This window comes from Puma concolor, chromosome B2, assembly GCF_028749965.1.
Source record: "Puma concolor isolate L17-30 chromosome B2, mPumCon1.1.hap2, whole genome shotgun sequence".
In the NCBI taxonomy this organism is placed as follows: domain Eukaryota; kingdom Metazoa; phylum Chordata; class Mammalia; order Carnivora; family Felidae; genus Puma; species Puma concolor.
Genome location: NC_141671.1, coordinates 101,970,655 through 101,984,096, shown reverse-complemented (window position 1 = coordinate 101,984,096; position 13,442 = coordinate 101,970,655). Strand labels below are relative to the sequence as shown.

Below are 13,442 nucleotides of genomic sequence, written 5' to 3'. Positions count from 1 at the left end.
TGCGGGGCACCTGGGTGGCTTAGTGGTTGGGCAACCGACTTCGGCTCAGGTCATGATCTCATAATTCGTGAGTTCGAGCCCCGCATCGGGCTCTGTGCTGCCAGCTCGGAGCCTGGAGCCTGCTTCGGATTCTGTGTCTCCCTCTCTCTCTCTGCCTCTCCCCCACTCGCACTCTGTCTGTCTCTCAGAAATGAATAAACGTTAAAAAAATTTTTTTTTAAAATACACAGATTGGGAAGAAAGAAATAAAACTGTCTTTGTTACATATGACATAATCCTCTATATAGAAAATCCAAAAGAATTAGCAGAAAATCTCCTAGAACTAATAAGCAGTTATAGCAGGGTTGCAGGATGCAGGGTTAATACACAGAAGTCAGTCACTTTCCTATATACCAGCAATGAACAAATGAAATTTGAAATTAAAACTGTATCACTATTTATATTAGCACCCCACAAAATGAAATATTTGTTATAAATCTAACAAAGTATGTATAAGATCTGTATGAGGAAAACTGTACAGCTGTTGAAAGAAATGAAAAAGCTAAATAAATGGAAAGATATTCCATGTTGATAGATAAGAAGACTCAGTATTGTCAAGATGTCAGTTCATCCCAGGGCACCTGGGTGGCTCAGTCGGTGAAGCATCCAACTTCCGCTCAGGTCATGATCTCGCGGTTCATGAGTTCCAGCCCTGCATTGGGCTCTGTACTGACAGCCTGGAGCCTGCGTCAGATTCTGTCTCCCTCTCTCTAACCCTCCTCTGCTTGCGCGCTTGTGCGCGCGCTCTCTCTCTCTCTCTCTCTCTCTCTCAGTCTCTCAGTAATAAATAATAAACATTAAAAATTAAAAAAAAAATTCAGTTCATCCCAAATTGATGTATAGATTGAATGCAATCCTAGTCAAAATCCCAGCAAGTTACTTTGTGGATATTAACAAACTGATCTTAAAGTTTATGTGAAAGGTAAAAGACCTAGAAAAACAATACAATTTTGAAGAGTAAACTCAGAGAACTGACAGTACCTGACTTTAAGCCTTACTGTAAAGCTACAGTAATCAAGGTAGTGTAGTATTGGCCAAAGAATAGACAAATGTATTAGGTGAAACAGAATAGAGGTTACAGAAATAGACCCACGTAAATATAGTTAATTGATCTTTAACAGAGGAGCAAAGGCAATACAATGGAGAAAAGTAGAAGATAGTCTTTTCAATAAATGGTGCTGAGATAACTGGATATCCACAAGCAAAATAAGTGAATCTAGACACAGACCTTACACCCTTCACAAAAATTAACTCAAATTGGATCACAGACCTAACTATAAAACACAAAAGTATAAAACTCCTAGAAGATAACATAGGAAAAAATCTAGATGACCTTGAATTTGGTAATGGCTTTTTACTTGGCAACACTAGAAGCATGATTTATAAAAGAAAGAAAGAATTGATAAGCTGGACCTCATTAAAATAATTTTCAGCTCTGCAAAAGACAGTCAATGGTGAAAAGACAAGCCACAGACTTGGAGAATGCAGGAATTAAGGGCACTGACCCTCCCCACAGAGTTGAAAATCCACATATAACTTTTGACTCCCCAAAACTTAACTATAGTCTACTATTGATTAGTAGCCTTACTGATAACATGAACAATTAACACATATTTTGTATGTTGTGTATATTATATGCTGTATTCTTACAATTAAGTTAGAGAAAAGAAAATGTTACTAAAATCATAAGAGAAAACACATTTACAATACTATACTGTATTTATTGAAAAAATCCACATATAAGTGGACCCATACAATTCAAACCTGTATCATTCCAGATGATTTTCTTTGTGCATTCATCTGTTAGTGGCCACTTTGGTTGCTTCCATGTCTTAGTTATTGTAAATAATGCTGCAGTAAACATAGTGGTGTATATATCTTTTACAGTTCGTGTTTTCATTTCCTTCAGTTATATACCCAGTAGTGGAATGGCTGGATCATAATGGTATTTCTATTTTTAATTTTTTGACGAACTTCCATATTGTTTTCCATGTTAGCTGCACCAATTTGCACTCCCACCAGTGGTGCACGAGAGTTCCCTTTATTCCTCATTCTTACTAACACTCTACTTATTTTTAGAAATTTTGTACTTAAATATTTTTCTTATTATGACTTTTCAGGATCCCAACCATTGCCTAAACTGTAAAACCAGTTCCTTTCCTCTTTTTAAATCTAATCTCTTAGCCCTATAATGGAGTAATGTTCAAATTAGGAACCATGGCACAAAGCAGAATCACTTTTAATTTAATTATCACTCCTTCCTTCATTCCATCTCCCACCACTAAATCCTTCACAATGCAAGGTCTTCGGGACAGCTGCAAGAGTTCTCTTTAAGAACAAGAGTTCTGTTCTTCCAGGTGTAACTTAAATGGGCCAGAGTAGGTAACAGGAGGCAGACATTTAGGGTCAGTATGTGTATTTATTCTTATGTGTGTAGCTGAAAAGCATATTTGATTCTGACACTAGATGGTTTACCCTTCCAGCTATTTGCCATCACATATTTTTAAAGTTTATCTTGTTTTGAAAGTGGCAACAGATGACAAATTGACCATTTTATTCAAACATGAGTTTCAATTAGATAACATGACTTTTTTTAATGTGTCAGAATATATAGTTTACATTCTCAAGGTTTTCTGATATACTAAAGGTCTCAATAGAATTCATGGTTCTTAATTTAAACCCAATAAGTTTCTGCTACCAGTTTAAATCTATTCCTTTGTTCATTTAACATTTCCTTTGTAAAGCAACTATAAAGAGCCTTTTAAACACTTACTCAATCCTACATTTAGTTCAGGTGATTCAAATTTTACAGTAAAAAGAGAAAGATCATTATAACTGTTGTTGGCTTCTTAATACAAAGAAAAAGTGCATAATTCTTACTTTAAAATTTTAAAAGGAATGCTCCATTTATGCCAAATGGAAGTTTTCCCCAGCTCTTAGTTTTAATGAGTTTAGTAAATGGAGGCACCTGGCTGGCTCAGTCTGTAGAGGATGTGACCCTTGATCTTGGGGTTGTGAGTTCGAGCCCCACGTTGGATGTAGCGATCACTTAATATATATATAAAGCAAGCAATAGTCCTATGCTGGTCTCCTTAATTTACTTAACTATAAAATATAATTAGCTTGTTGTATTTGTCAAGATCTATCATCTTTTTGTTTTGTCATTATGTCATGATCTTTGTTTAAACTCACTAATCACCAATGAAACTGTCCTTGTTAGGAGAGCCTTGTTGGCTCAGTTGGTAGAGCATGCAACTCTTGATCTGGAGGTCACAAGTTCAAGTCCCATGTTGGATGGAGATATTACTCAAAAAAAAAAAAAAAAGTATTCTTGTTAGACATATCTGTGTACTTGATTTAAATTGAACACTTATATTTTCCATCATAGAATTATACATTTTTCATTATATTCTGTATTATCTAAAAATTATGTATAGCCAATCACTAGGATTGAAGTTCACCATTAACTTTAATGATATTAAAAGAAATTATCCTAATACTCCAATAGAAAAATTTTGAAAGATATACACACACATACTCATACACATACACAGTGTAATTTCCTTCTGAATTGGTTATAAAAGCATATATGAGGGGCACCTGGGTGGTGATCTCACGGGTTGTGAGTTCGAGCCCTGTGTCTGGCTCTGTGCTGACAGTGCAGAGCCTACCTGGTTCCCCTGCCTCCCTCTCTCTCTGCCCTTCCCTCACTAGTTTGTGTGCTCTCTCTCTCTCCTCAAAAATAAACATTTTTTTGGAAAAAAAAAAAAACATATATGAAAGTCCTTGAATAAACCAGACTTATTCTTCCAGGAATCAGATGTAACTGCATACCTTGTATAAAGTATAATCCATTGTACTTACTGATACACTCACAGGTGAGTCTATATATCGATTGATTCCTTTCTTTATATTCTTCACCTCATTTTCTTCATGAGTACTTGTAGAAAGAACTATGACACTAATGACTGTTTTCTTTTTTACGTTCTTTTCTCCTTGTTTCATATTTAGAAATAGTAGTGAAAATTAAGTATTATATGTTAAAGTCTACTGATATATACTAAGCTGTGTTAAGAAATTACTTCCAATGTGTTTGTACCAACAGGTTGGTGATAGTATTGTTCACAAAGCCAGAGAGACCTTGGAACGAGCTATTAAACTGGTGAATGATACCAAGAAATGGGGTGCCAGGGTTGTATATGGAGATACTGACAGGTAATTAACTTCCTACTTTATAGTTGTCTTTTTGCATCTCTTCAGATATTCATTTCAGTGTTTGAAATGGCTTAAGGGTAATCCTTCCTAAAAACAGAGTTCTACTTCCTCAGTCCTTATGATCTTGTGATCAGAAGTAGCACAAGTCCTGAATTACCAGATATGATCTTAAGAGACAGAAATTTTAAGTGTCCTGAGCCACAGACTTGTGGAGATTCCCATGGCATGCCTACAGGTAGCAAAGTAGATAGTGATCTGCAAAAAACTGTATACACAGGGGTCTAGTCTAGTCTTTTTACTTTTTTTTTTTTTTTTTTTAAACGTTTATTTATTTTTGAGACAGAGACAGAGCATGAACGGGAGAGGGGCAGAGAGAGAGGGAGACACAGAATCGGAAACAGGCTCCAGGCTCCGAGCCATCAGCCCAGAGCCCGACGCGGGGCTCGAACTCCCGGACCGCGAGATCGTGACCTGGCTGAAGTCGGACGCTTAACCGACTGCGCCACCCAGGCGCCCCTAGTCTAGTCTTTTTAAAAAACAATAGCTCTTAATGTAAATGATTCTTCATATAGCTTCAGCTCTGTGAATTTAAATACATATCTTAACTTTGGAAGATATCTGCCAAAGCTATGAGTGGTTAACTTTCCTTGGCCCAAAATATTTTTGACCTTCTACAAAAAGTGCATGTAGGCAGATACAATTTTCCATTTGATTCCAGAGGGCTCACAGACTTCCTGAAGTCCATCATCCATGGGCTGACAAAGAATAGGACTGCCTTGGGTCCTGAATTAATAACCTCAGCTTGGTTGCCTGCCTTGGTATTTTTTTAGGGCCCAGTTATTGATGTAACATCTTATTTGTATGACTTCATAAATTCTTCTAGATTATAAGTATTATGCAGATTTCTTAGAGTCTGATATTTTTCATATTGAAGGCTTAGATTCACAGTGTGATCATGCTTAGAGCACTTGCCTCAGGACCTCTGATGACTTTACAGCCCAATGAAGCTGTAGGACATAATGCTTCTAATCATTAAAAATAGCTTCTAGGTAATCTTTGAAGAGCACTTAATCTTCTCCAGTTCTTTAATGCATGTATAATCAGCATAATCATATTAATGCTGAATGAGACTTGCCTCATACAGCAGCTGTTTCATTACTAACAGGTGGGTATACTTTCAAGTTATCCAGGCCCCAGCTATCCATAGTGTCTACTGTTCTCCATCAAAAGCGACTCTTCAGCTTGACTTTAGTATTTCACTGCTCTGTAAAACCACTTCTGCTGAGTAGTCTAGCAAAATAAAAGTTACTAGAACATGGTTTTGTACCTTGTTAGCAGAGCTCCTTGCAAAAAATTTAGGGAAGAGGAAAAAGTTAAACATTGAATTGTTGAGTTTAATTCAGGGTCATACATGTCATGGTTGATGACACACACAATCAGAAGTTGGCATGGTTCTCATTGTAGTTATCTTTGTTTAGCATATAAGATCTTTAAGAATTCAAACCAAAAAAAACAGACGCACAGAATGTCAGAACTGAAAGACAGCTTTGGTGCTATTTAGGTCAGCAGTTTTCACACTGCTGGAGGGAACCCTTAGAAGCATATTCTTATGTGCTGCTTAAAAGCACATTTCCCTAAGATAAGAAACTTGTCTAAGATCACCTGACTAGTCAGCATTGGAGCCATAAGTTAGTACTCAGTGTTTTTTGATTCCTAGCTGGTACTGTCTCATTACATCAGAATTCACAGGTATTTTATGATTCCAATCAAAGAATTTGCAATGTTATTAGAACTTTTGCTCTCCATTCACTAATTCATTCAACAAATGATAATTGAAATATACTGTATGAGGACAGTTCATTCTTGAGCATGCATTATCAATGGTAACAGTATCACCCTAACCCGGTACAAATTGGTTCTCAGGGAGCAAAACCACTTAGATAGTACAATGGATTTTTGGCCCTACAAAGTTCAACCACCCAACAATATTTTATTTCTTAATAATTACTTTCTCTTATTAAATTTACTTTTGGGGCACCTGGGTGGCTCAGTCAGTTAAGCATCTGACTTTGGCTCAGGTCGTGATCTCATAGTTTGTGGGTTTGAGCCCCATGTCAGGTTCTATGCTGACAGTGCAGAGCCTGGAGCCTGCTTCAAGTTCTGTGTCTCCCTCTCTCTTTGCCCCTCTCCTGCTCACTCGCGCGCTCTCTCTCTCTCTCTCAAAAATAAAACATTAAAAAAATCTTAAGTTAAAAAAATTTTTTTAAATAAAAATAAATTTTAACTTTTTTGAGAGAACAATAATGATAAAAGATTGAGAAATACTGCTTTAGGGATAATAGATAATGCTTGGTGAAGTGAAAAAGTTCTTAACTGAGAGTGAGGAGATCTGGATTTGCTTTCTAGCTATACATCTAGTCGGTGCATGGCCATTAACAAGTCTTTTAGCCTCTCTGAGGCTCAGTTGCCTCATGATCAGAATAAAGGAAATCTGATAGATGATGGTAAATGATCATTGCCTCCCTCCGATTTCAAGACTACTGATTTTATGAATCTTGGGATCTAGCTAAGGGCAATCAGTTACCAAAGCATCAAAATTACTGTTACAGAAAGGTGTTTCTGTCTCTAAAGCAGTTATGCATTATTGTCCATTTAGAAAGTATAATAAACACACTATTTCTTTTTTCAATTAAATGATATTTTTTATTAAAATATAACTGGGAGTGCTTGGGTGGCTCAGTTGGTTAAGCATCTGGCCCTTTTTTTTTCGCCCCCACATTTGTTCATTTTTGAGAGACGGAGCATAAGTTGGGGAGGGGCAGAGAGAGAGAGGGAAACAGAATCTGAAGCAGGCTCTAGGCTGTGAGCTGTCAGCACAGAGCCCGACGCAGGGCTTGAACACACAAACCGTGAGATCATGACCTGACCCAAAGTCAGATGCTTAACGGACTGAGCCGCCCAGGCACGCCAGGTGTCTGACTCTTGATTACAGCTCAGGTCATGGTCTCATGGTTCATGAGTTCAAGCCCATGTTGGGCTCAAGCCCCACGTCATACTACACACTGACAGTGCAGAACCTACTTGAGGTTCTCTTTTCCTCTCTCTGCTCCTTTCCTACTCATGTACTCTTGCTGTCTCAAAAATAAACTTTAAAAAATAAAATTGACATACAGTATTGTTTCAGGTATATAATACAGTGATATGACCATTATATACATTACAAAATGCTCACCATGATAAGTATAGCTACCAGCTATCACCATACAAAGTTATAATATTACTGACAAGTGGTTTAAACAGTTATTTTATAGAAGAGTGGGTCTCAGTCATATTTACTACACCCTAGTGGAATATGACCTACTCCCATCAGTTATAGGAATTCTCTATAGTAGTGCTAATAGCTCTTATATAGAGTGGCAGCAGAAGAGTGGTGTGGAGCTAGAATCCGAATCTCTAGAAAAATTCACCTGAGTATAATTGAGAAAGGCTTTCTAGGTTGTTCTAATATCCCCACTCACGCCCTACTATGTGAAAATCACACTCTGTATGTGTGCTTGGATCTCTCAACCCAAAGATGATTGTTACTTAACTAGATTAAAAGCACCAGTGACAGACAAACTTATTTTGAAACAGTCTTTCTCTTTTTTGTAGGACAGTCACCTCCATTATGTTAAGTGATCAAAAGTTTCCATTAATCTGGGCCAGCAGTCTTGAAGCTTAGCTCCAAATAAAACTGGCCAAAGCAACATAGATGGACTCAAACCCACTAACTACTGGGTAAAATCTCATATATGTAGCCTATAATAATATTTTTTAAGATATCAACTTCATTGAGGTATAATTTTTAACAAAACACATAATTTAAAAAAATGTAATGTTTGTTTTTGAGAGAGAGACACACACAGACAATGTGAGCAGGGGAGGGGCGGAGAGAGAGAAGGAGACACAGAATCCCAGCAGGCTCCAGGTTCTGAGCTGTCAGCACAGAGCCCGACATGGGGCTCAAACCCACAAGCCTTGAGATCATGACCTGAGCCCAAGTCAGACATTTAACTGGCTGAGCCACTCAGGCACCCCAGAAATCCTTCCGTCTTGACCTGTGTATACTGCTGATGGAATTGTACATCAGAAATTTCTTTCTGGAATTCAGTTTGACAGTATCTTTCAAAAAATATTTTTAGAGTATACATTTATCCAGAAATTTCACTGATAGAAATTTGTTCTAAGGATACAACCAGAGGTGTGCCAAATTATTATATGTGAAATATTAGCAAAAAAATTTTTAAGTAACCTAAATTTCCAGTGACTGAGGTTTGGTTAAATTATGATACATCTATACATTGAAATACAGTACAAGTGTTAAAATAATGTAAAAGAACTAAGCAGTGTGAGAAAATATTAACAATTAATTGAATTAATTAATTAAACAATTAAATGAAAGAAGAAAGTTATCCAACAATCTGATCTGTGATCCCGAAGGAGAAGAGATTTACAGATATACAGAAAGGTTTGTAGTGCCTATTTTCTGAATGGTCAGATTAGGTGGCTGTTTTCTTCTTTGTGCTTTATGTTTTCTGACATTTTCTTCAGTGAACATATATTATAAAATATATGTGTGTCTTTTTTAAGTTGGGTGGTTCTGGAAGGAAATTTCCTCCCATATCACAAGTAAATTTTTCATTTCTTTATAATCACATTTTCTTTTATTTTATGACTGATGTAATGGTGCATCATGTAAAGCCATTATTGTCTAGGAATGACCCAAGACCTTCTTGGCATCTCTGACAGCTGAGCTGGTCTATGTGAAGCTAAACTAGAAATATTAGATGTTTTTAAAATCTGTAATAATACAAGGGAAGTATGATAAAGCAAGAAAGCTTAAACAGGAAGCAACTTCATAAGGAAAAGGGGCGAAAAAGCTTTCTTTGGTATTAGGGTATTATCCAGGAAAGTAAAGTTACTCTTGATGAAATTTTTTTGTTACAACAATCTCGTTTTTAACCCTCTTAGTATGTTTGTGCTACTGAAAGGAGCTACTAAGGAGCAGTCTTTTAAGATTGGTCAGGAAATTGCTGAAGCTGTAACTGCTACCAATCCTAAACCAGTGAAATTGAAGTTTGAAAAGGTAAGAGAAATATAATTAATACTGGAAATAACAAATGAAATTCACATACCTTATGGAGATTTTGGTCTTGCATAATACATTTTCAGAATCAGTAACAGTATAATGCCTACAAATTGTTGTATTTAAAATATTTTCCCTGAGTTTTGTATAATTTTCTCAAAAAAAAAACCTTTTGTTCCAATTAACTATTGCTGTGTAACAGAACCCCCCCCCCCAAACTTAATGATGTAAAACAGCCACTCTTTTATTATGCTTACGGATTTTATGGGTCAGGAATTCAGAAGAGGTGCAGCAAGGATGGCATGTCTCCGTTCCACAGCGTCTAGATCCTTAGCTGGGAAACTTAATGGCCGAAGGTGACACAACTTGAAGCTTGCTCACTCTGCTGTCTGGGGGTTGATGCTGGCTGCTGTTGGGAACATCAGCTGGGGCTGTCAGCTGGAACACCTGCATTTGGCCTTTCCCTGGGATTATTTGTTCTTCCTCACAGCATGATGGCACTGAGTTCCAGGAATGAACATCCCAAAGAAAAATAGACAGAAGCAGTTTTGTTTTTTATGACCTAGTCTCAAAGTCACACCACATCATAGCCTGTCTAGATTTAAGAGAGAGCATAGATTCCCATCTCTTAATGGGAAGAATGTCAGAATCACATTGTAAGGTCATGTGGAATGGCAGATATTATTTATTTGGACAGTACAGTCTGCCATAAGGACCTTATTAGACTCTTTTCACTTTACCTTCCATATCATATATGTATTTAGTTCTTTCCATATAAAAGCTACTAAGCTAGGAGAGGTGTGGAATGCAAAGAAGCATAAGACACAGTCCCACTAAGCCAATAATCATGAGAGCAGTCTCCCTAAACACTGTAAGAGCACAAAGAAAAGGAGGTATTATGTCATCTTGGGCTGGATGAGGAGACTCCATGGAGGAGTACTTCCATGAGGAGGTAATATTGCACTGTGTCTCAGAAAATGGTTAGAATTTCAATGGGCAGCCATGGGGCTGCAGTCATTCTGCATAGAAGAAAATGGCATGTAGGAGGATAGGGAGTTGGAAAAGCACAATATGGGAATATAGAGTAGTGGGAGAGAACTCTAGAAAATAAACTTAAGACCAGATTGTAGAGTGTCTTGAATACCAAGCTAAAATGTTTAAACCTGATTCAGAAAAGTGTATCAAACAAGAACATGACATGATCAGAGCTGTTTGGGGAGGATTAGTCTCACAGTGGTATACAAGATGGTTTGGGAAGGGGAGAAGCTCAGGGCAGGATGCAGCCTATGTAACCTGAACTAGGGAAGATAAAGAGCAATTCAGGAGATACTGAGAAAGAAGGATCCGTATGAATTAGAAATGGTTGATTTAAGAAAACGGGTGTGAAAAAAAAAAAAAGAAAAGAAAACGGGTGTGGTAAGGATAAAAGTACCTACTTTGAAGCAAGAATTGTCATAGAAGAGATTCAAAGAGGACTCAGATATGGTATCTGCCCTGAAGAATGAGCATTCTGATTGGGGCAGAGATGGGGAGAACAGTTAGAAAACAAAGTAAGAATGAAGTACATGTATGGTACTATGGACACAACCCATCTGGCAAAAATGAAGAGTATGTCCTGCTTAGAAAATAGCACCAGACATGAAAACTTACCTGAAATAGATCACAGACCGAAACATAAAAGCAAAAAACTGCAAAACTTCTTAAAGAGAATAAACATTAGTTAAGAATTGTGATGTATAGGTTCATGATGAATATTGTAGTTTTTTTCTTGTATTGTCTTTGGCTTTGGGACAAAAAAAGGGGGGGGGGGCTGGTTTCATAAAATGAGTTGGCAATATTCCCATTTCTATTTTCTGGGAAAAAAAATGTAAGATTAGTACAATTATTTCTCTTAAAAGTGGTTGATAGAATTCATCAGTGAAGCTCTCCAGTCCTGACATTTTATTGGGGGAAAGGGTGGGTCATAGATTTTTAATTACAAATTAAACATCCTTGATAAATATTGAAATATTCAGGTTTTCTTATATCAGTGTTGATAACTTGTGGTTGTCAGCGAATTTGTCCATTTCTCCTAGATTGTCAGATTTGTTGGCATGAATTATACTTCCTTAATGTCATTTTGATATCTGTAAGATCCTTAGTGATCTCCCTCCTTTCACTTTTGATATTGATAATTTTTTTTGTTTTTTTCCCCACAATCATCTACCTAAAGGTTTATCCATTTACCGAACTTTTTGAAGAACCATTTCTTCCATTTCCACTCTTTATTCTTTCCTTCCTTATACTTACTTTGGGTTTAGTTTGCTTTTCTTTTCCTGTCTTCTTAACTTAGAAGCTTGAATCTTTGATATTAAAAAAATATTTTTTAATGTAAGTGTTTAAAGATATAAATTTCCCTCTAAATACTACTTTAGCTTTGGGGCGCCTGGGTGGCTCAGTCGGTTGAGTGTCTGACTTCGGCTCAGGTCATGATCTCGCAGTCCTTGAGTTCGAGCCCCGCATCAGGCTCTGTGCTGACAGCTCGGAGCCTGGAGCCTGTTTCAGATTCTGTATCTGTCTCTCTGCCTCTCTCTCTCAAAAATAAGTTAACATTAAAAAAATTTTTTTAAATAAATAAATACTACTTTAGCTTCAATTTTTGGTATCTTGTATTTCCATTATTCATTTGTTTCAGTGATAAAGACCCATACATCATTTAGACTTGTGTTAAGTTCCAAATATTTAAGGATATTCCAGAAATAATACCATTATTTCTAATTTAATTCCATTGTGGTCAAAGAAGATACTCCATATGATTTTAGTGCTTTTATTAAGTTTATTGAAATTTGTCATTTGGCCCAGCCAGTGGTCTATCTTAGTGATTATACCCATGTGACCTTAAAAGCTTTCTGTATCCAGCTTTTTGGAATGTCCTATAAATGTCACTTAGGTTAAGGTAATAGTGATGTTGTTGAAGCCTTCTGTATTCTTAATGATTTCCTGTCAATTTCTAAGGGAGAGGTGCTGAAGTTTCCAAATATAATCATAGATTTGCCTTTTTCTTCCTTTTAGTTCTGCCAGTTTCTATTTCAGATATTTTGAAGTTTTCTTTGTAGGTACATACACATTTAGGATTATGTATCTTCTTGATAAATTGTTATTTTTATCTTTGATAATACTTGTCTTGAAATCTACTTTTTTCTGATGATAAAACACTCTTGTTTTGATTAGTGTTAGCATGTGTATCTTCCATTTTTTAACTTTCTTATGTCCTTGTATTTGAAGTGGATTTCTAGTAGTTTATTGCTTTGTCTCATTTTTTGATCAGATCCAATCTGATCACTTCTGCCTTTTAATTGGGATGTTTAGACCATTTTATACTTAGTATAATTATTGATAATTGAGGACAGAAGAAAGGACCAGTTTGGTAGGTCCATTGGACCCTTAATCTAGGAATTCAACTTCAGGGAATTTAGTAGATTAATCCATGCAAGATCATTCACTGGAACACTATTTGTAATAACAAAAGATTGGAAACATCCTAAATGACCTACAGTAGTAGGTAACTGGTTACATAAATTGTGATATCCTCCCATCATGGACTACTATACCTACAAACTAAAAGGAGCTTTCTGTACAAGGATGGAATATTCTCCAAGATAAATTATTAAAATAAGCAAAGTACAAAATGATGTATACGGTAAGCTACCATTCATATGTATAAATATCTCTGGAAGGCTATACAGGAAATCAATAGAGGATGCCTCTAGGCATCTCTGGGTCAAAGACAGTAGGGGCTAGGGGATGAGGACTTTTCATTATATAGTCTCTTATAACTTTTAATTTTGTACTTAATAACTTTTAAATATATAAGTGTTACTTAAAGTGATTTTTAATTTTTAATAGACTTTTGAGAGAGTAGCCTCAGTTGCAGTAGGGACAAAATTTGATAGTGCAAAGGAGTTGAGTGGGAAGGAAATAAAGACAACTAACTAATTTTGTGTGCTTTATGTTTAAATTTATATCATGAATTTCATTGGTGCTGAGCCATATTTAATGGGGGTTTTTGGAATTGATTTTTGAT

General features: G+C 36.4%; 1 protein-coding gene across 2 annotated transcripts in view; it reads left to right on the top strand.

The window, feature by feature from the left end:
• REV3L (REV3 like, DNA directed polymerase zeta catalytic subunit) overlaps positions 1-13,442 on the top strand; it is a 176,077-nt gene that overhangs the window by 153,520 nt on the left and 9,115 nt on the right. For both annotated transcript variants that reach the window (XM_086707602.1, XM_086707603.1), the window contains 2 exons: positions 4,145-4,254; positions 9,265-9,379. In XM_086707602.1, the coding sequence (XP_086563728.1) occupies positions 4,145-4,254; positions 9,265-9,379 (225 nt within the window). The remainder of the gene's footprint in view (positions 1-4,144; positions 4,255-9,264; positions 9,380-13,442) is intronic.